This window comes from Hypoxylon trugodes, assembly GCF_022578975.1.
Source record: "Hypoxylon trugodes strain CBS 135444 unplaced genomic scaffold F4822scaffold_2, whole genome shotgun sequence".
In the NCBI taxonomy this organism is placed as follows: domain Eukaryota; kingdom Fungi; phylum Ascomycota; class Sordariomycetes; order Xylariales; family Hypoxylaceae; genus Hypoxylon; species Hypoxylon trugodes.
Window position 1 is genome coordinate 3718851 of NW_026250017.1, and position 22865 is coordinate 3741715.

At 46.1% G+C, this 22865-nt stretch overlaps 5 protein-coding genes across 5 annotated transcripts; 2 read left to right on the top strand and 3 right to left on the bottom strand.

Annotated features, from left to right (window-relative positions):
- Positions 1 to 93: 93 nt before the first annotated feature.
- F4822DRAFT_392442 (galactose oxidase) lies at positions 94 to 3439 on the top strand. Its single transcript, XM_051457206.1, has 3 exons — positions 94 to 932; positions 989 to 1307; positions 1363 to 3439. Exons 1-3 carry the CDS (start codon positions 503 to 505, stop codon positions 2888 to 2890), a joined length of 2277 nt encoding a protein of 758 aa, XP_051318641.1. The 5' UTR covers positions 94 to 502; the 3' UTR covers positions 2891 to 3439.
- A 2518-nt stretch (positions 3440 to 5957) lies between these two features.
- F4822DRAFT_426071 (uncharacterized protein) lies at positions 5958 to 7539 on the bottom strand (the record flags this gene model as incomplete). The annotated part of the gene is made up of 3 exons (XM_051460473.1): positions 5958 to 6098; positions 6167 to 6347; positions 6455 to 7539. The coding sequence occupies 3 exons, from the start codon at positions 7537 to 7539 to the stop codon at positions 5958 to 5960; spliced, it is 1407 nt and encodes a 468-aa protein (XP_051318642.1).
- Positions 7540 to 7689: 150 nt separating this feature from the next.
- On the bottom strand, positions 7690 to 8919 carry F4822DRAFT_143771 (uncharacterized protein). Its single transcript, XM_051452891.1, has one exon. It carries the CDS (start codon positions 8704 to 8706, stop codon positions 7840 to 7842), a length of 867 nt encoding a protein of 288 aa, XP_051318643.1. The 5' UTR covers positions 8707 to 8919; the 3' UTR covers positions 7690 to 7839.
- A 9083-nt stretch (positions 8920 to 18002) lies between these two features.
- F4822DRAFT_392458 (uncharacterized protein) lies at positions 18003 to 19671 on the top strand. The gene is made up of 2 exons (XM_051457207.1): positions 18003 to 18272; positions 18412 to 19671. Exon 2 carries the CDS (start codon positions 18600 to 18602, stop codon positions 19302 to 19304), a length of 705 nt encoding a protein of 234 aa, XP_051318644.1. The 5' UTR covers positions 18003 to 18272; positions 18412 to 18599; the 3' UTR covers positions 19305 to 19671.
- F4822DRAFT_392459 (galactose oxidase) lies at positions 19672 to 22057 on the bottom strand. Its single transcript, XM_051457208.1, has one exon. It carries the CDS (start codon positions 21571 to 21573, stop codon positions 20005 to 20007), a length of 1569 nt encoding a protein of 522 aa, XP_051318645.1. The 5' UTR covers positions 21574 to 22057; the 3' UTR covers positions 19672 to 20004.
- Between the last annotated feature and the right edge of the window lie 808 nt (positions 22058 to 22865).

Below are 22865 nucleotides of genomic sequence, written 5' to 3' on the forward strand. Positions count from 1 at the left end.
TCGTATTCGTCCTGAACTCAATAACACGTGAGATGAGAAGTAAAAAAGAGGGTTACATAATCATCTCCACTCATCTTTCTGTCGTGCTTAGCCAACCCTGTCCACCTTGTCTGCCCTGTTCGGGTTCAAGGCCTGGACCTTGACAATGAAGAGATGAACAACAACCCCTGCGCTTGGCATATATCCTATCTAAATTGATTGATGAAATATTCGAAGCTGGCGACAAGACAACCATACCTTTAACTGAAATCCAAGGTACTTGAGGTTTCAACATCCACCTTGAGATTGTAATCATCATTGGTCTGAATCTCAGTTCAAGCCCCCTTTTGGCTGTTTCCCGGTCGCAAGATCGTTGCGCTGGAAGCAATTCATAGAAATGTCGGCCTAGTTTTAACGATCGACGTATCTCTCCGACTTTCGAATCATCGAAGCCTTCCTTCCCGATTATCGTGACGTGCCTCGCTGTACCAGATTGCTATAATTCAATAATTCAAATCGAATCATGGCACACCATTCTTCAACTTCATCCGCCATTGTTCACTCGCTCTTTGGCGGCCCTACCAACCCTCACAATCCCCCTCCTGCTCCCAACGCACCCTCCTCCGTTACACCCTCGATCTCGAATGTTCCGACTCCCGTATCCGGCGCATCTACAATGTCTTCCAATAACACATTCGTCATGCCCAACTCTCCTATGAAGAGTCGGCCAATCATGGATGGTTACCGACCCAAGGTCACACGAACCCTTGGCCAACTGCCAGCTTGTTTGGTCAACGCCTCGGTTACGTATTGTGGAAACAACCAGATCTATGCTTTTGGTGGATTCGACCAATACACAGATGAAGTCTATAATCACGTGCTGAAACTAGATCTCGTCAGCCACCAATGGAGTCTAGTAGATAACTACGGAGATATTCCTGGCGTGAGAATGGGTATGTGTACCTCCGATGTCTTATACTGCACTCCCTGGACTTACATATATCGGTAGGACACACTGCGACCTTGTACGAAGGCGACAAACTCCTGGTTTTTGGCGGCGAGAATGAGCATAGGACGTATCTCTCAGATCTCATCGTCTTTAACCTGAAGACTGCCCACTGGTACCAACCTGCAACTTCCGGTCCTGTCCCGAAAGGTCGGGCTAGGCATGCTGCTGTCTTACACGAGGACAAACTATTTATCGTAGGTGGTATTACCGGCCACGAGAGCTACGTCTCGGAAGATATCTGCTATCTAGATTTGAAGACTTACACTTGGTCGAGATCATGGCGTTTCGTCCCTAGGTTTGATCATTCAGCATATATATGGTATATACACATTGCTTATAATCATCATTGATGTCGAATACTAACATTTTTGTAGGGGCGATCGCGTGTGGGTATTTGGAGGAATGAGTAGGGATATGGACAAAGTTAGTGACTTGTGGTGGCTAGATCTAAAGGGCAGTCCGGACTTCGAGTCCCCGCCCCAAATTGGAAGCACAGCCGATAGGCATGCGCCGCCTAGTCGTTCAAGCGATTCTCCACGGGCTCCCTACGCTATCGGACCACCTCCACCTATTGGAGCCCAAGGTTTTGCGGCCAACATCCGGACAGCCCAGGTCAATACACCTTCGTTCCATCTAAAGAGACAGGTTCCTATGGCACCCGGCCCAATCTCAGCTCTGAGATTTGTCGCTGGAGATAATATTCCATCTCAAGGTCTTGGGATGCATTTTCATATTTACTCGTCTGGCACCCTTTTAGATTTCCTTACTCCGGCTCAGACTATTACTTCGAAGGAGTGTTCTTTATCAGCTTTAGATCTTAATACCCTACGGTGGCAGAAATTAGCTGAAGGTCGTGAGATTTTCAAGTCGGGTTACCAATGGAACTACTGCACTATGAACGAGGATGGCACGAAAGCCTGGTTATTGGGTTGCCCTACTGATGTCATCAACGACATGGGCCCGAACGGATTCGAAGAGTATCTGAGTGATATTATGGAGATCGATCTACGACGCTACGGCTTTTTAGGAAATAATGCTATGCCAGAGTCACGAACGGAGTTTGCTAGACCGAGTTCTCATGCTCGAGTTCCAGATCAGCCATCGAAAGGGCTTGGTCATGATCTTGCGAAACTTTTCAACCAACCTCCAGAGAACGGAAGCGGAACTGACTTTATCATAACTGCTCTTGCTGGCGACTACGACGATGACGACATGATGGGCTCCAGCCTTATACGAGCAGGAGAATCCCCAATGGATCAGAATTGGCTTACGCCGGATGCTCCCACTTCTGCTCCTATTCACGTGCACAAACTTATCCTTCAAGCTCGATGGCCACATTTTGCGCGTTTGTATAATGCGCAAATGGCAGAATTCCATACGAAGAAGATGCATATTCCAGAGCCTTACACCGTAGTTAAGGCATTCCTCTATTATCTTTACACAGATAGTATTCACGCTGATGACGGTGTGACCGACCTCTCAGATGTTGCTGGATTATTGGTGATGTCAAATATCTACAACATTCCGCATCTACGACTACTCTGCGTCAACCGATTATCAAAGGAGCTTGATGTGGAACATGCATGCATCATTTGGTATTGCGCTGGACTAGCGAGCGAGGATTGGCTACGCAAGAGAGCCGCATCGTTTTGCCTTACACACTGGGGTCGCATAGTACGCACCCAGGGCTTCCTACGCTTACCACGGTCTGCCTTGGTCGAGTTGTCACAGGAAATCGACATGGAAGGTCGAGTTGTCGCAGGTGAAGAGCTCGAATACGTCGACAACTGCCGCGGTCGATTCGACACCTCAGGCGTCTCAAGAAAAGATAGCATCAGTAGTGACCACACGCAAGCCCTCCCTTCAGACGTTGAGGATTCAGAGGGTATGGACCTCGCTTGAATACCTATCTGTCCAACTACCGATTGCTTTAGCGGGTTTTTACGATATTGAATAACGCGTTTGTTTGTTTTGCCGGGTTTCAGCTTTTTACTTTGACTTTCAAAAGGGGGACTTGAACAATTTTTATGGATATCGAAGGGGAGATAACACCTGGTGTGTATCTCCTCGCTACGAAGCAATGGAAATGAGTTTTTTTTTCTTTTCGGTTTGTTATTCGAAACAATAAGGTCAAATACCACCAGCCTGTGTAGAGGTCGGACTTAAGAGCATGGCTTCGGCGTTTAGGAGTGGTGGATGGATGTGGTTGAGGGAGGCGAAGTAAGGGATAGGGATTCATCGATGGATGGAAGGGAGGATAGTTACAGTTACAGTGATAGATGGCCTACTTAATTCTCGTGGGTCTTGATAGGTACAGCGGTTACTGCTATTGTTTGAATACCTAACTATCTACCCACATGATCCACCAGCAAGCTACTTCAAATTACTTAAAGATGCTAGCCGATCGGTTTCATTTTCAGATTGATTGTATATGCACTTAATACTATTGGCTCTCTCGCAGTGAGTCTAGAAGGGTCATAATTACGGAGCCACCGGACAAACCTAGCCCTATAAGTTCTGTTCGGTGGGCAGGTGGGTGATCAGTCTATGACTCGGACCCTGCATTAGTCTAGTCTAGTCGGCAATAGGATGCGGCTAGAAACAAAAGAACAAAGCTGGATCCGATTGACGAGGAGGGGTTGGTGTTGTTTCTAGTTCCTACATTGGTTATCTATTCACCCATTCACCTGTCCATGTACCCGGTACTAGAATGGATGTACTGGTCGCCGAGGTAAGGGAGGAGAAAGCGAGACGCCGAGTTATTACGGTATTAGGGGTATGTTTAAATGCCGAGTTGGGAAATGGAAACAGAAACATTCCATACCAAGACTTAGGCCCGGATTTATAGCAAGCAATCAAGCAAGCAGGATAGAAAGACTGGGGATTGGGTGAGGTAGAGGCGGGTCGAGTGCTCGCGTCATGGATTACGGGGGTGGTACGTAGATTGTTGTCGCGTGATTCTATTGTTCTCTTTGTCTACCGGGAAGGTATGGAATATTGGGGGGGTTTGAGGCGAGCCGGGTTGACCGGGCTGAACTGGATTCGGGGGAGATCGAGGCGAGTGAGACAAGACATCGTAGCTTGGTAGAGTGTAATGCCTTGGAAGTGTTCGCTATTCACCTACCTAGGAAATAGATACTTCCTATCTTGGCTTCGGATGGCGCCCTTGGAAGAGGCCGATATTTTCCATTGTATGCCTTATAAGACATTCAAATCCAACGCAAACGGGCAAAAATAGCTCCTATAACGTCTATCGGCCGAGAACCGATGACAAATCGGGCGAACTAAATATCATCACGATATTCGCCACCTCGAGGCCTCCTCCCGTGTTTAGTATGTTTCGCCTCATCGGCCGCCCCTAGGTATTCTAAGGGTCTAATGTACCTATTTCAATTCGATATAAGCATATCTGTATTCCGATGAGGAAGAAAGTATATCACTAACAATATCTAGAAGCAGCATACTAAATATTTGGGCGTTATTGTCTATACATAGAAATGAGACAGCGTGGTCTTGTGATACTATAAACTGGGACGGTGGAGTATACAATATTATGTCAACGTGTAATCAACACCGACTACGGTTCAAAATGATTCACCATCAATTACTAACCGAGTATACCTGTAGTCAGCTAGTCAGCCTTCTTACATACCCCGTAAAACGACCAACCATTTCTTCAAGAGTGCGGCGTCATTCCTACTTCCGATTCACGATAGTATCTTGCGAGAAGCCATTCACATTATTAATAATTATCAGTCCAACCACGTAAATCATAGCGAAAAAGTGCCATCTTATTTTAGTTCAGTCGGTAAATACACACAGGGAAGCTGTAACCTCGTTCGTTACCCAGCAACTCCTAGTTTCGGTAGGGTAGGGCGAGTCTATAGACAAAAAGTTCCATATCCGAATTTTTTTTTCCACACAGATATTTCCATGTCCAGACCGCGAGTGTCTCAGACATATGAAGAGTCTGTCAGAAGGACGGAACACACAAATTGCTTTTTCCTCCTCTGTAGAAACTTTTCGGCTTTTTTTCTCTCTCTGCTCTCCTTTTTTGGTTCTTCTCTCGTAAAGCTCTTTTTCTTTCCCTTTTAGAACATTTTTGGTTGACCTGAAGCCGGAGAAATTAGAAAAAAAAAGTGTCGAAACCCTGGAAACGCCTAGCTCACCCCCCCTTATCGTAGCAGAGATTTGTGTAAATGGAAGGAAAAACGAAAAAAGCAAAAGTAGAAAAGGGGAAAGTAGGGGGGAAATAAAGGGCATTTGCGTTTCCATCAGCCGTGAGGCGTAACAATCTTAAGAACGAGCGTATCTTTCTTTTTTTTTTAGTAAACGAAAAACGAAAACGAAAAGAATCGAAAATCAAAATGTGCCGAGGGAAAAATCAGCAGCGTTACGACGTAAAGCTTCGTCGATCTGAGCTCGTCAATCATCTCCTTCGTTGCGTCCCGGCCTCCAAGATCTTACATCCACCTTTTCCACGAACTAGTCGTTAAGGGGTCAAGTGTCGTATCTTCAGACTGAAGTAGGGAGAAGCGAGACGTTGGGCAAACGTGTAGGGCCGTCATGATGTAAGCTGGTGAAAGGACTGCAAAGCCCAGCTACTGCAGAACTGAAATGTAGGTAGGAAAGGAAGACAACGTTATGTTAGAAGTCTATCGAGGGTATATCTTGGACTAGACGCCTTATGCAAGAAGCACAGAAACGCCGCCCAAGATGCCGAAAGGACAAACTTTTCCGAACCGAGAGTGAAATGTCGTGGCTTATGTACAGTTGCCACGGGTGAAAAGTAGGGGGTATCCAGTCTATATGAACACATCTATGCCGAAGGATTAATGCAGGAACGGGGGGACCTTCTGGAAATCTTGAAGGTCATCAAACGCCAGGCCACAACTCGAGAAATTAGGAGCGAAGGTCGGTGTTATTCATCGCTCGGCCACACCATGAACGCGCTGGGCGGCAGTGTTTCCTATAATTGCATTTCTTCGCCTATGCCGGGTAACCCGTGACCCATGTTTGTCATGCCAAAAGACATTTGGTTGTTGGCAAGGTTTGCTCGAATATTCGCGGCTTGAGCTTGAATCTCGCAAGGTGACGAGTGTTGTTTGTGCTACAACAAATATTAGTATTTTTCTTTCTCTTCCAGGCTATATTAGTTTAGTCAAGAATAAAACTTACATATTTCAGTCCGTTAAGGTTCTTGTACCTCTTGTGGCAATACTCGCATTTGTGCGGCTTCTCCTTCTCCATGCCCGTCTCGCCAGGGTATGGTGCAGATGTCTCGGGATTAACGATAGAGAAAGAACCATCCCCATTCTCGTGGAGTTGTTGGTTTTGGTGTCCATGCTGCTTGTGGTACCTGCATAATCAATTTAGCGATATGATCAGATAAGGCTCGGAAAAATCCAAAAAATCGGAGAGAGAAGAGGGGGGAAGACAAAACTTAGAGGCAAATAAAAAACTTACTTCAAGCCGTTCTGGTTCTTGTAAGCCTTCTCACAACCAATGACCGGACACTTGAATGGTTTGTCTTCTTCTGGTGGCATCACCATCGATCCAGGGTTGGCAATTGCACGTTGTAGTGCTGCCAGGTGGTTCGGATCCATATTGCTTCCAAATTGGCTTGCATCCAATCCGAACTGAGCCATCTGCTGCTGTAACGCTCTCTGGCTTGCAGGTCCGCCATTCGGACTGTAGAGACGTTTAGCTGGGTCGTCAATGAAAAATTCCGAAAGACTGGATCCCTCAAAGACACCACCACCGTTACCCATGTTCATGTTGTTCAAAGAGAAGTCCATGTCAATACCATCCTTGTTACCACCCATCTGTTGTCCTAACGCAGCCTGCTGTGTTGTCAATGTAGGCGTGTTGACTGACGAAACAGTAGGGTTGTTCTGGAAACCAAAGTTGGCGGAGCCTGGTGTCGGCGGTTGCGACGTTCGAAGAGCCTGGTGCTGTAGACCCGGTGTGGTCAATTGCAACTGCGGTCTCTGTTGCTGTCCAAACATCTGTCGAGTCTGTTGAATAGTTCGCTGACTATCATCCATCTCCATCATTCCGAGACCGTCGTCCATTTCCATATCGCCAACAGCATCCATCTCGTCGTTCGACTGCATTCGGTTCAATTGCTGGGATCGTTTCTGCGAGTTCGAGTCCATCTTCGAGGATCCTTGTCTTCCCATTTGCATACCGCCGAAACCTAAACCCATGCCGACATTGTTTCCTACAGCTCTGTTCTGCTGGCCGAATCCTAGTTGTCCTTGGTGTTGGAAGCCTTGCGAGTCTTGTCGTCCGTTACCTATCGACATCGACGGTCGGTTACTGACTGAGAGTCGGTGGGGCATCTGCACGCTGATACCGTTTCGGTTCAGCTGGGTATTCTGGCCCGTGTGGACCGTCTCGTAATGGCGGAGTAGATCATGCATGGTGTCCAACTTTATGTCGCAACACATGAAGTCGCGCAGGTACTCGGCCTCCATCTTCGGAATATACGAGTTGGAATGGAATGATGGGGACTGATGTGCACCAGTGAAAGGTGACGTGCCTGTCATTATGAGACTGTTGTGTCGCGAAACATGATGGTTAGTTACCCGCGATCGGAGAAATTTCACATGCCGGACGGAAATGTCAAGCAATATGCAGAAAAGGGTCCTGAAATAATAAAAAAATAAAAATAAAACAGAAATAGAAACGGCCAAAAGATCCACCGGGTAAAACGGGAATCGCTAAGTTACGAAGTAGCAAATCCTCGAATCGGCCACGGAGACGGGACGGGGGAAATTTAAGGGATCGATGACATGTTCGAGAATAAGAAGTAATTAAGAAAAACGTGGGAAACAGGGGAATGCGACTCACTCATCTCGAATAAAGCTCCCAACGGAGGCACCGCCCCAACTCATACCATTCATAAGACTACCTGCCAAGCTCTCCCGTCTGCCGCGATTAGCCTGTTCGCGATTCGGGTTGATCATGGAAATAGGTTTGGGTCCAGCGCTGACAAAAGAATCCTGGCGACTGCGGCCGACGGCCGAGTCGAGCGCAGGACCGGTGGTCATGTCGATATCGAGATCAAGATCGAGTTCGTTGTTACTATTAGTACTATAATTATTGTGGTTATACTCGAGGTCGCCGTTCACGTTCAAGTGAAGAAAATCAGGCTCGAGGTTGTTGTGGTCAAGTTGGCCCGGGGGCGGCGAGGCAGAGTTGGAGGAACGAATTCGTGGCGTGGGTCTCGCGATGTCGATTGGTTTGGTGGAGGGGGGATGAGGAGGAGGAGGAGATGTAACAGCAGCAGCCGCAAATGTAGTAGTATTTGTTGTATTATTACTAGCGTTAGTATTGTTAAAAGTACTAGCACTACCAAGAGTACTGAAAGTACTAAGAGTACTACTAGATGCGCCGGTGTGTGCGGGAGCAAAATAGTTATTGCGACCGGTAGCGGTAGTGGTGGTAATAGTATCGAATTGATCGTCCGGGGTGGCAGGCTGTGGTGAGGGTGAAGGTGAGGTGAGGGAGTGAGAAGAAGTTGGTGTAGGAACAGCGACAGCGGCGAGATCAGAACCAAAGCCAAAACCAGAGGCAGCGCCCGCGCCAGAATAATTATTATTATTATTTTCGGCGCTGCTGCGGCTGCTGGACGGATGCTCGGTGTCATTAGTCGATGGAGATGGGGTACGTGTCGTACCTGTTAGCCATCGGCCCAGGGCCACCTTCTTCATGATTGGCGTGTCCTTGTAGTGGAGTTCTTTTGACCCTTGAATGGTCCTTCCTGGTCCTCGGTCCTTGGTCCTTGGGCTGCGTTGCGCTGCACTGCGGGTGCTGGGCTGGATGCGCTAGGTGCTTGGGTGCTGGCTATTGCTGTCTCTTTCCCTGCCGCGCGCGCAGCTACCTTATGCTACTGTACCTAATGTAGCTGGAACAAAGTTCTGTATAGGTGGGCGTAGGTATACGTATGTACCCTTGTACCTCGCTAACAAACGATTTGTCTTGTAGGTATTTTAGGTAGGGGTATCTTCCGTAGCGTATATGTATATATCCAGTATAGGTAGTAAGTACCCAAGAATTTGGATAACGATACTACAAAACTGGATGATGAAAAAGAGTAAGTGACGGAAGAAGGGAGGGTGAATTAATTATTAAAGTCGTCAATTACTTTTCTTCCAAGGAAACGAGAGGAAGAGAGGGGATTTGTCGGATCGAATATGTATGATTATGAACTGAATAGTAATTAGGTCAGTAAAAGTAATGTTGGACCAAGAGTTTGAATAAGGGAAAGCCCCAAAATCGTGAATTATGAACGAACAGAGTTTAGATGGAATGGATACCCTTCAGCTAATGTACCTCTCGCAAGGTGTATGTACCTTAGATCGGTAAGAAGTGGGAAGGCAAAAAGTAAAAAATAAAGGTAGGCAGGTTAATGGGAAAAGGAAAGTGCATGTACACATCCCATCCCATCAATCACCTGTCAAGAAACCTGGGTCGGCGACGGATGGACAAATCCGAAGACGTGCCTTCCCACCTATCCTTGGTACATGTATTGACGGATGGGGATGTTCAATGTTCTTGACTAAGGTACGTACATAAGGTGATAAGTTAGGGCAAGACCTTACAGGATTATGACTGTTATGACTGCAGTTTGCAGTTTTTCATCAAAAGGAATAAGAATCGTAGTTGTAGTCGTAGTCGTAGTGACGGTCGTATTTGTTGTATGTATTGTACGTATCGTATGTACGTCGAGGGTTGAATTGGGTGTATGTAAGTGAGGTAGCAGTAACAAAGTTGAGCGCGCAGGTAGGAAGGAATTGTCCAAGACCTGTTGTATTACTCTACTTTGCGACTCTGCATGCGACCAGGGATACTTTTGCGATGCGATGCGACTTGACTTTTTGCGACTCTCTGCAACTTGCGACTTTGCGATTCCCACGTTTAGACCTTTAGTACCCAAGTACCTAGGTATTTATATAATCGCCCCGTACTTTTTTTTATGCGCCTTCCATACCATGTACCTAATCAATATGTACAGTGCATTAGGTACCTAGGTACACATTTGCAGGCACAGATATGTCATGCACAAATGATAGGTACGGTGCGAGGTATCAAACGTATCAAACTTGAGTGCGAGTGGTTATAGGTAATAAGTAAGCTTAAATGAGAACCTTGGTCAAAGGGTCGCGGGTCGTGGATCCGTCCGTACTTCTGTACCGTGTGTGGATGTATGTTATGTATGTACGGAGCGGATGTGTGGATATGTATGCGTGGGTGAGATGGGATGAATGATGTTTCGTTGACCTTGGCTAGATTCCTAGTATTGCTAGTTAATACTTGCCGATTTGTTTGGCCCCAGCAATAATATGTGGTCTAGTACTGGTTGGCGACGACGTCGACTCGAAGAAGGTGATCCAAGCTGCAAAGCAAGCAAACAACTAAAAATCACAAATCGATTCGATCAAACACGCAGTACCCAGGTACGTTCCGTAAGCTCGGATATCACACCAGCAGACAGGGCCTAACGAGAGGCTGGTGACGAAATAAAACTGTCCCCAGAAAAAAAGAGGATCCAGCCGGTAAATAATGAATGAATGAAATAGTAACTGTAATTATAATCGATAATAAGCGGCGAAAAGTGTCTCTCAACATTCGCCCACGAGGTGTAGAACCACAGGGAAGCACGAGACTTCGACCGAGCAGTTGGTAATCGTGTTTTTTTAGTTCAACCTCCGGAATTGGCTGGATTGGTGGATTGAGGAATTGGAGGGAGGCAAATACAATATGTATACCTAGGTAGATATGCAGGTAGATAAATTATTCGAATGAGGTGCGTCGTAACTTTGTTGCCGCCTTCTTCGTGATACAAGTTAAGCTTCGCGGCTGCGTGCTGCCAACAATTAGGATTTCATAAAGCTGCCTGGGAATCCCTGAAAGTGCGTTCAGTATTCGGACGAACCTGCAACTATCAACTTTAAACTTCAGCCCGGCAAGTTCTTGAACTTTAGAACACCCCTGCGTTGGTCGGCGGTGGTTCGACAGTTGCGACTAAATTCGGGAGCTATGACGGAAGGGACTGTGAGAAAAGGGGGAACCCCTGGTTATCTCTCTCCGGCTCTCTTCCGTATCTTCTTGCTTGTATGTAAGTTGTTCGGTTGTTCGCACTCGCTCGCGAACAACTTGGTTATTTTGTTGTGTTATTATTCCTTAGTCAGGTCGTGCAGCAAATCTACTGTTGCGATGGGTTGCACGACATCATATGGATTGATGGGACAGGGGACGGAGGACGGAGGCACGGATGGATGGAGGATTAAGATTATGACGGACTAAGAACTGGTAGTGGAGGTAATCCTGGAGAGATAGTAATCCGGAGGCAGGTAAGATCAAGGAAGAAACAATTTATATGGTTGATAATTTTCGAAGGTGGCGCTTCACTTATCTTCTCTCTAACGTTGTCTTTCTTGCCGATATTATCAGTAATAAAATCGGTAGGTACCCGAAGGATAGTCCGGGAGTAGGTGTAAGTGATAGTCGTGATAATGTAGGTGTAAGTGATGATAGGTACGAATGTACACATATACATATACAAATATAAGACCGGAAACCTGGGTAGCGGTTATTTTAATACATCCAGATCACAAGCAATGCGCGTGGCCAAGTAACCACCTAGATATTATGGGTATACCCTGTGTGTTGGGTAATAAGGCCAACTACAATATGCCATATAGCGCCTAGAGGTATAAAAGGTACATAACGGGCATGGCAATAGTGGTAATAGGTGAATCGTCTATTACATTTTGGGCCTACGGGATAGGACGGAGCCTAGTTACACAAACCTCCCATCTTTGTTTGCTCGTTAACCATTGACACCGAACCACAACAAGGAACCACAATACCTAATCTCTGACGGCAATCTCCTAACCTAAGTTTAGACGGTGGCAGGTGGGCTGGGGAGGAAGTAGATAAACAATATTGTCGACAGGAATAACAGATTCATTGCAACGTGGTAGCTGAGTCGACAATAAGATCGCCGTATGGAAAGAGAAAGCAGATCATACATAAAATGTGTACTGTGTGTACTCCGCAGGGAAGTACATGGTGTATTTTCTGGAGGGGTTGATTTTTAAGTACCTCCACCAGGACCAACCGACCATTAAACACCCACAGGAGGTAGGTATCGTCAGTTCCGTTGATCAGTGACGATGTTCTCCATTGCTGAGGAGCACTAAGAGTGGCGCGTAGCTTCATCGATAGATTCCCATCAAGATAGGTAGTTGTCAAATAACAGGGGTATTCGAAGCTGTCGAGGGAACGTTTGTTTCTAGTCAGGCTTACACTAAGTATGTTGCTATTGGTTTATGTTGCTCAAGGAGTCGAAACAAACAATTACGGCTACGGGCCACGGCTATTGTCAAAAAGATATTCCATTTCATAATAATAAATAAGAATAATAACGACACCGATGCGGTGAACGGGCTAGGCCATGGTATTTAGTGTTCTTCCAAGATAAATAAAATAAAATGATAATATTAAATCGTCGGAAGAGATGGTGTGGAACTCACATGGCAGACATGGCAGACATGGCTGGCCTCATGGTTACACCCAACGGCAAGTGTTGTACTTATAATTATGGGGGTTCTAGGGGTACCTTCAGGGCTAGCTAGGTACAAACCTAGCTCGAAGTTAGGCTAGACCAGGGATGTTCAAGTCGACACCGATTAAGGAAAGCCGATGCGTGTGAAATTAGCAGGGTTTCCCGGGCTGGGAGGATCGCTCTTAAACAAAGAAAAGAACAAGCTTCCGTTCGCTACCTAGGTAGATGCAGTACATACAAGTATTTTAATGGTCTCCATTGACTGGTGGAATTGTCTCCATGTATTAGTTATTAGTATTCATTTTAGTGAATATCCATCTTCTTTCTAGCGTATAGTATATATATTGGATTTCAAGATTGATTTTAGAATTTAGATTCTAGACTCTTAAGGATATCGGAACCATGATGCCAATGGTACATCGCTAAGTACTTAGGTATGCCCTTAACATGCACGAAGTAACTCTCTCTATCCCTTATTCTTACACGCGACAATTCACTAATAGACCGGTGAGTTTGATGTCATGCTCGTGCGTCATAGTCCGTAGGCGTTATAAGGCAGACTAGGATATAAAGCATAATATGAATTATTGGCCAAGATTTGCAAAAGCCGACCTCGCTATTTTATTCTACAGCCCTTTTTCTTTTCTAGCGGACTTAGGTACGCTATTGTCCTCTAAGGACAAAATGAGTTTCGGTCTAGATAACTAAACAAGGCTACCTAGCCTCGGATCGCAACCATCTCAATGGTAGCTTGATCAAATCTACCTATAATCTATTCAAGCAATTAATTGATTGGTTATCATGTGAAGGCAGTAAGAATCGAGAGAAACACAAAAAAAGAGTAAGCAGGCTAGGCGGACACGGGCGAGATGACGGACATACTGCGTGTATGACTCGAAAATCGGATGAAATAGAAAATAAGAAAGAATAGAATAAGTAATACTCTCATTCTCACGCACGAATGGCCACACGATGCTTCTATCTGTTATTATCTGTTACTTTTTGGTTTTCTTAATTTAAATGGCTGCATGAAGATATGCCCTCCTATTATTACTCGTGCGCAAGCACCGCAGCATGCATACATATTCGTAACTTTTGTCAGCCAACGCAGGTCGCAACTCGGGATTTATCAGTTTCCAGTGTAGCCTTTTCCCTCCTGTATGTCCCGTATATCCTGTATGTATGTTTCTTTATCATCTGCAGGTAGTCCGTCTTGTCGATGGAAATACTAAACTAAGAAGCAAAGATACGGAACGGGTATAGGATAAATCTACAAGCAAGCAATCCCCCTTGGTGCGATAATGTCCCATTCGCTAGATGTTGCCCTGACTCATCCCCGATGTCCCCGTCGAATTACAATCACATGTGTGTTTTCTGGGAACTATTCCTGACGCCACTCAATGCATCAAATCAAAGCCTCTTCAGCGCCACCACTATTTGGTGCTAGTAACCCCCGATACGCGCTCGGCGTTCCTATTGATGATTCTAGTTATAAATCCCCGTAAGCCGAGGGGGGGAATGGAAGGCATTTGGGTTCCCGTTGTTGGCCGTTGGTGCGTCTCTTAGGACGAATCGTATGTCAGTTCTGACCTATACGAATTTCTAGGCCATCAAAAGAAACCGGACTCGGTTCACCGGCTCTTCTTATTGGGTTCGGTTAGTTGCACAAAGTAGACGCAAGCAACATACAAACAACCCTATTCTCATCATTATTTGATTATTATTTGGTTAATATTATTAGACTATAAGATCATATGTCGTGTACCTGGAGGATGCCAAGGTGTTGAGAGATTCGAGCTTTTCTTACATTAGTTTATACTCGGTACAAATCACAAACATCTTCCTCGTGGCCCAATTGCCTATTTAGGCAGTCATCCCTAGGAGGGGGGGCTTAAAATTCCCAGGGCTGGTTCATGGGGGGTTGGATCGCCCCCTGTATATAGAACGTCGACCATTTTCTTCTTCGGGTTCAGCTCTTGCGTGAATTTCTGCTTTTGAAAGAAGCCTCATAAACGCCGAGCTGAAAATGGGAAAAAAGAGTTACCGATTCCTCGGCCTCGGATATTTTTATTTGCCTCATACGTGGTGATTTAGGATCTTGGGAATCCTCGAGGCAAACCCGCATCGTGACATGTGCCACCTGCGTGCGTACTTCTCCATACCCTTTCCCCTGAGAATGGTAACACACTCGTAGTAGATATTGTTAGCTAAAGTAGGTAACTAAAGTAGTATAAAATCGAGGAGCGGAGAAGGAGGTGTGCTAGATAACACTTAGGCTTACTTGATACCTCCACGTCAATGTCATGCACTTGCATCTCTCTTACTAGCGAACGAATAATACTCTGTTTGTATGTTTCTCGCCAATGCAAGTCCGGGATATTCGACATGCAAGAAATCTATGTTGTTCAACCCCATATTCGTCTCTCCTCGTAAGCCTTACGTGCGACATTACGTTGTGACTAGACCTTTCATTTCCGCCTCCATAAGCTTACAGTAGTATGTATGGACGAACAGACGGTATGGTACGGTACGATATGAGAGCAAGTTTATTAGTATTAGAACGGATGTGAGTCCATCGATCTCGAACAAGTGATCTCCGATCAGGATCATGACTTGCTTTGCTTTCCAAGGTTTTCTGGGAGTTTTGTATTTACCCAACCCCGCGACAAATGGGACGTAGTTCCGCAATTATGACGGAATTGAAGGCTTAAACGGGTAGGTCTGCGATGCCAATCGTTGATCTCGTCTCCAATCAACCATCTTCCCACTGGCTCGGAAACCCCTTGAACGTTGTCTGATCCTGTTCGTCAACACGTTGCTGGTCAACTCCGCGGAGGGATTGATCTGCGAATGCCTTCTATTTTCTATTTTAGCTTATAGCCGAATTGTATAGTCACTGATACTGTCTCGAATCCTTAATCAATAGTACTATGATGTATACGCGGTTCGGATCTAGCAATAATCTACCGGTCTAGTAGATAAAATCATGTGTAAAAATCCTGAATACCTTCAAATAACAATCTGACATCAGCATTGCGAATGGCATCCTTAGAGTTGCAATTCCTCACCCAGTAACTTACCATTCTATGTACGTACGACCGAAGGGGATGACACTTCATCAAGGATGTTCACCGCTTTTTTGGATGATAATAGTTCGTTTGAGGGAGCGAAAAATGCCGTATCCAATCAACGAATTTTGGGACGAAATGTTCTGACTTGCTGATCCCGTCTCGTGGATGCGGCGTTTAGGAGGCGTTGTCCGGTGATGATGAATGGGCGGCGAGGCATAATGTATACTCAGTATACTCAGTGGATTAGGTAGTTTAGCTTGTACCTGTCTTATTATTTAGAAGTACTTCGCAACAATTAGACTTAGTTGCATCTTTCTTTCCCAGTGGTTATGCACTAATGCATCTGGACCCTGAATTAAGTGTCTGTAAGAAGCAACCTTCGTCTCCAATTTTCTTATTCTCATCCCCGGGACCCTGCAGGGGAAAACGCTAAATTCCTTTTCCCCCCCTGACCCGGCGACGGCCGCCAACCTCCCGGTGAAAGCCTCAACTATACTAATCTTCTCCCTCTTTCCCATCTGTTCTATCCTACTACATACACACAATCTCGATTCCTTGGAGTAAGCCTTGTTTTTACCATGATGACCGTCCCCGCCTTTATCCCACAGACTGCCACTAATGCGAGCATCCCGCAAACTATCTGCAGACGGGATGGATTAGGAGGATTAGAATACCACTATAATGCGTGTTAGTGGTTCTGAGACCTTGTTCCTACTCTGACAGAGCAAGACGGTCTCGTAGCTAATGGCAACCTATTACACAAGATGCCGCTGAAGTGCCGGTTTAGTTCTTGTTATATTAAATGTGTTGGATGTGTTAGGCATTCTAGGCATTCTGAGCCGCGGTAAACGGTAGCGAGAGCCACTTGGATTGCTTAGAATTGCTTGGATGGCCTGAACTAAGCAAGCGGATACCTTGTCGGATCCAACCCGACAGCTACCACGGCGATGGTTCGCTTGGGAAATTATGATCGATCGTCTCAGACTAACCCCGTCTCGTCCGTCATACTGGATTCTTCAACGTTTCGTCGGACCAAGTGTTCCTACCTAAGCACAGACGTGTTTTTTTGTCTGTTACTTCCTAAATGAGAACCGGAGAGGTTCATATTCCTTGTGATTATTAGATCTTAAGATCCTATTATTGCGGAGTGAGTCTTTTTTCAACATCGTCGAGTGGGTTTCTTCGGTGTTGTTTATGGAAAGTATTGCAAGTTGCGGTATGGTATTTATAAATATTTGAAACAACCCAACACTTGGGGATATATTTCTGATTATATTGCAAATTTTTGTCATCGTCAAGGAATACTTCCAGAAGCCTATGGCGGAGTTCGCCTTGACCTAATAAGTTAGGTACGCTACTTATTGCAGTGTCAGCTTTAACCGAGCCCTGATAAGACCTGGCAAAGAGACCCACTGCAGCAGGTGAGTTACAACCATGAAACGTGGGCCGGCATCTCTGCGCGTTCTTCCCGTACAGCCCTGGCTGAGCCAAGGCACCTCGAAATACTTTTTCGACACGGAGCTGACAAGAGACTCGCCAAGACTGACGATCTTCACACGTGATACCAATTTCCAGCCATCACGAAGTGAGTGTGTTAGTATTTACTGGAGATGACGGTCCGATGGTTGGACAAGTAAAACCCCCGAACTTGATGGTCTTTGTGAACCACGAGATATGAGCGTCTCCGGCGGGCTTCTCAAATAAAACATTCAGCTGGTTACTGACTCATTTAAGACTGGGAATAGTATCTCGGGTTCGCTCCAAGGTTCCTTTTTGAAACCTAGACGGAGTATGATCAGCAATCAACGAAATGAATATTTCCGAAATTGATTGAACTCTTTTCCACCAAACCTATCACTAGAATTTTAAGTCAATCAGTTCACACTTCCGCGTCGAATACCCGAAGAACGACACGCCGTACACCGCACCGCCGAAGTATTCCAGTCCGAAATTCAAACTGCGGCCGTGGTTTTTTCGGGTGGGTTATGTAGGTAAACACCGGTAAGAAGGTTTGGAAGTAGGCGGGAGTAAAGATTAATTGCCTGCGGTCATTGAATTACGACAGCTGCGAAACTCTTGTGTGTCGGGCGGAAGACGCCGAGTGGGTTACCAATTGCGAAAGTTCAGCAGAGCCAGACCCCGAGAGTCCCCTGTAAGATAGCGAGCAAACGGCGAAGCGCGGGCGCTAACTTGTTCATTAACTTGCTCTAACTTCTCTTTGAAGGTTAGATGTGGCTTAGTGGGTAGGTTTTAGTGATGTTTAGGCTATTAGATCCCAGGCTATAGCCACCTTCTAGCTGTTTCTGCGTATTAACAAGCCACAAAGCGGGAATAATTCGGGCTCTGCTTTTTAGCACACGAGCCATAATTCCATCGTACCAGAGCTCGGACTTGCGATCGAACGTGCAGACGTGCCACTTCTGGTGGATTACATCATGTAATTTTTTCCCGATTTTCTCCATGCAAGTTTATAGTAAAAGCATCGTCAATTTGACGCTGGTGTTACTAAGAGCCACCGCTTTTGTTCCCTTGACAATTTGAAATCCCGAGGAGCGACTCAATTCCTTTTTCTAATTCATTCTACTCCGTTACCGTAATCCTTTCATCAAGGAAGAGCATCAAGATATATACCTGTGTATGTGGCGACCTGACGATAACATATAATTTATACAAACAACATTCCAAAGCAATCCCACCTATTATTAGATACCCCAGTCAGCTTCAAGTGTCAATTTCTTGAGACCACGTGCTTACCTGAAGAAACACAAGTTCAGTGATACGCCAATACAAATCACTCACCTAGAGAAACATCTACCTATAAACATCGAATATCATACAAAGAAGTCGAACAGCCAGGCATTGATATCCCCCACCTCTTATCAACCGGATAACATCATCCCACCAAAAATAACCGCATACAAACCTAACACATAATACCAACCATCCCCCACAAACCGACAAAATGAAGGTCATCTCCCCTGAAGAAGAAAAAGCACACTACAACCAAGTCCTAAAAGGCGGTTCCATCGGCGGCACACTCGGTCTAGGGATAGGCTGGATCGGCGTAATCGCCGCCTCAAGACGCTACCCAGCCTTCCGCTCCCTAACCCTCCCCTTCCGCGCCTTCCTAGTAACATCCACGGGCACATTCGGCGCCATCGTAAACGCAGAACGGTATTCCAACGCCTTCCATCGCGCGAATAACCCGATGAATTTCTACGTCGACGAAGCACAACGCGCGCAGGACCTACTCCGCGCGCAAGAAACGTCGTGGGAACGGTTTACTACCTGGGGGAGGGAAAACCGGTATTCGATTGTGTTTGCGAGTTGGATTGCTGCGATGGGTATTGCGCTGGGAGTCGTGGGACGGAATAAGTATCTCACGACTAGTCAGAAGTTGGTCCAGTCTCGTATGTATGCGCAGGGTTTGACGTTGGCGGTACTTATCGCTTCTGCGGTTTTCGAGACGGCTGATGCGAAGAGTGGGACGGGCCGCTGGGAGACTGTTAAAGTGCTTGATCCGAATGATCCCGAGCACAAGAATATCATCGAGAAGCGCGTGCATAAGGAGGAGTATGAGGGTCAGGATTTGTGGAAGGATATGGTAGCTGCTGAGGAGAGGAGGTTGGCGCAGCAGAAGACGCAGAAGAACAACAACTCGCAATAATTGGGTGTTGGTTTCTTATGATTAGATCCGGAGGAGGAAAGATGTTAGGTTTGGCCGGATGGGAAAAGCTGTATATGGTGTCTTGGACTCATTCATCTGCACATATTCATTTTCCTTTGCTCTATATCATTTCTCGGAGTTTTTGGTTCTGTGGCGGTCGGTTTGGTGACTTTTTCTTTCCCTTTGCATTTTCCCCTACGATCATCTCCTATTCCTCTTCTCTTCGTGTACAAACTCAAAGCATGGATACATCTTGGATCCGAAAAAGTTAGGGGAGATTTTGAAGAAAAGTGAAAAGAAACCTATCATGAACATGGCAATTGAGAGATGGGAGCGAAGGTGGTAGACAACGTGATAGATGATGATGCATCATGCTTAATATTACAAACGTAGACAACATTAACTTCTGAATTCTGGTATTTGCCATCCTGTGACCTGACCCTTCAAGCTATTGGATATCGACCATCTCATTTCCATTCCCCTACCCCTTTTGCATCGCTCCCATAAGTCAGCTATCCAGGAAAACCAACCCGTAACGCTAAAACGTGACGACAAACTCCCTCCCTTGTTCTAGTATAGGTAGATATATAACAAAGATATCTGTAATTAAATAGATAGGTCGATAGCTAAGTCAAAAACGGTTCCTTCGATAGATGGCGTCTTAACTCATCATAGATAGGTACTGATAAAAAATTTGTGACTAGACTTCGATAGTGAAATGGCTGATCTGTGAATAGTACGCGTGGACAGCAAGTTCGAGTATCCAAACATCACTGAAAACCTCGCCACCATCGAACCCACCGATAACGACGAGGCGGCTATCGTGAAGCACGGTCCCATGATATCCACGGCCGCTAGGGGGCAGTCCGTATACCTTTCTCTTGTCCCAGGTCATAGTCACCAGGTTGAGAAGCAGTACGTCGTTCGAATACTCATTACCATCGTGGCCTCCAACAACAAATAGGTAAGAGCCTACAATTGTGGAAGTATGCGATAACCTTCGAAACGTTACGGGGATATGCACCGCCCTCCACATATGCGTATCAACGTCGTACACCCACACATCGTTAAAACACTCGCCGCCATCCGAACCTCCGTAAATGATCAGTTTGCTACCAACCATGTTCGCCGTATGATAGCCCCGCGCCTTCGGCTTGCTAAGGTCCGTGGCTGGAGTGCTACCGTTTGTGCCACTTGATGACGTCGTCGAAGGCCCCGATATTAACTTCCAGCTCATCTTCTGCGGATCCGTTACATCAAGCCGCCAAATATCGTTCAGGGCGCGGACGCCGTCGCCACCACCGAACATGTAGATTCCATTTTTATATAGGCAAGCTGTATGGGCCCTCCGAGCACTCGGTGTCCGATCACCTATGATTCGCGGTTGATGCCACCGGAAGTTAACCGTATCTAGCACATATACATCGTTGTAATATGCGGGGCCATCGCCACCACCAAACACCACCAACTTCTTGCCAACCGCAGTGCATGTCATCGCACGCAGTGGAGACGGTATGTCGCCCGTCACATGCGGGCTACTCCAGTGAAATGAGTCTGCATCCAGAACATACAGCTCATTAAAGCATGCGCGCGAGTCGCAACCCCCGAATACGTACACATTACTACCCACCAACGTTGTTGTATGCGCACGGAGGGGCGTATGAGGTGCACCAGAAACCGGCGCTCGCGACCAGTACATGCCTGATGAGGGTGCAGCGGGTACATCGGGCGCTGTCTTCGGGTCTTGGAGAGGTGGGAACGGGATATGGGAACCGCGCGGTCGTGGAGGAGCAGACGCCTTACGGGACCCTCCTGAACTTCCTGAGGTCATAGTTGTCGCCCGACCTGCAATAGCAGATGTCGAGCGCATGGCTGTTGGCCGGCGTGCGTCTGCTTCCAAATTGGAGGAAGATCCGGCCTGCGGATCGGTCGGTACCGGGGTATTATAGTCCCCATGACGCCGAAGGGTAAGGGTGGGAATAGGAGTCGGATTCGACTGCGGCGGAGGCGAGGCATATGCGGACTTGGAGGAAACAGATTGAGAACGCGCACGTATAGATTGTTCTGAGGCTTTTCGTCTGCTCGAGCCACCTTGGCTCTTAGTCGCAAGATGACCAGGGGTATGACTGCGGGTAGGAGGGGGTACTCGATCTAAGGCTTCGCTACGTTCGCTCGCGCTTGCTCCGTCGGCGGAAGGGACAATCTTCTGAGATCGAACCGTCCTCGATTTACTGCCAGCTGCAGTAGGCGATCGCGGATTCTCGGCCATGGTTTCGTCAACGGATTATCCTCGACTCGAAGTACATGACCTGCGTTCCGAGTCCAAAACCTGTGGCCTCGAGGGTTTTGTAGTTGCGACTTGTCGAAATACAACACACGATTAATTGCCAAAACTTAACCACCTAACCTAATCTCTCGATAATCAGTGGACGAGTCGCGTACGAGCATGGAGAGGTCTGTATGAGGGTTTAGAGCATGGGAAGAGAGACTATACGACAGTAGTTCTCAAGATGGTATAGTGAAGAGAGGGAGGGGCCCGTTCTAAATGATAACGGCAAATAATGATAAATCAGTTGTAAATCGAAAATCGAAAATCGAAATCGAAAAGATGTTATTGTGAATATGGAGAACCTAGGATGTTGACAGATTAAAAATAGTTCTAAATAAAAAAAAATGGTCAAGGTTCGAAAAGTTGACAGGCCACGCGGAAGTCCTCGCTTCATCAAGACCCCCTGCATGAAATTGGGCACTTTTCTAGAAAGAGAGGTGAAGCAAGGGAAGCAAGGGAAATCACAAAAGTGGTTTGACTTTCTCGGAAACTTTCTAACGAATGATCTTCTCCAACCAATCCCGCGGCTTCCCCCCGCCTCAACCGGGGGCTGCCGGGGTCACCTACCATGTAGTATATAATTACATAATGTAACTGTCTTAGATAGGATATTCGAAGCAATAGCATCCCATCCTACCTACAGGTACTGCTCACAAATATTGTATTCACAGTCATAGCTGCAAGTCTAATGGATATACATATGTAATGTTAAATTATATTCACCAGACTAAGCGTTGACATGCATATTTAATATTATGAAATACATGTAGGTTATACTTAAGCTTCAGTGACAGGATCAAGCTAGGCAAGCCCTATAACTACCTAGGTAATTTTACTGCAACACATATAGGGCACTTAAATGGCCCAAATAGCTGGAGAGCTGAGACTTGGCTTCTTTTCTACGCCGCTTAACTGCAGTCTAATAACGGCCAGCATTTACGAGCACGAGACTGGTATAAAAACATGTTTAAACATAATACATAGAGTCCATGTCATCTGACTTCTCAAATCCCTTGTATCATATACTATAAAAGGTGACATCGGAAGATAAATGTGTCGATCTGCGCTGGTATATTAAATATTGATTTTACTTGCTGCCCCTTTAATGATCAATAGGGGGGTTTCGTCCTTTTGCAGTTCTATACCGCCTATATTTTTAGGCCAGCTGCGGCGTTTTTATAGCATGCTAGGTCTTACACAATACCACAATAGTATGTATAAGCAGTGACTTA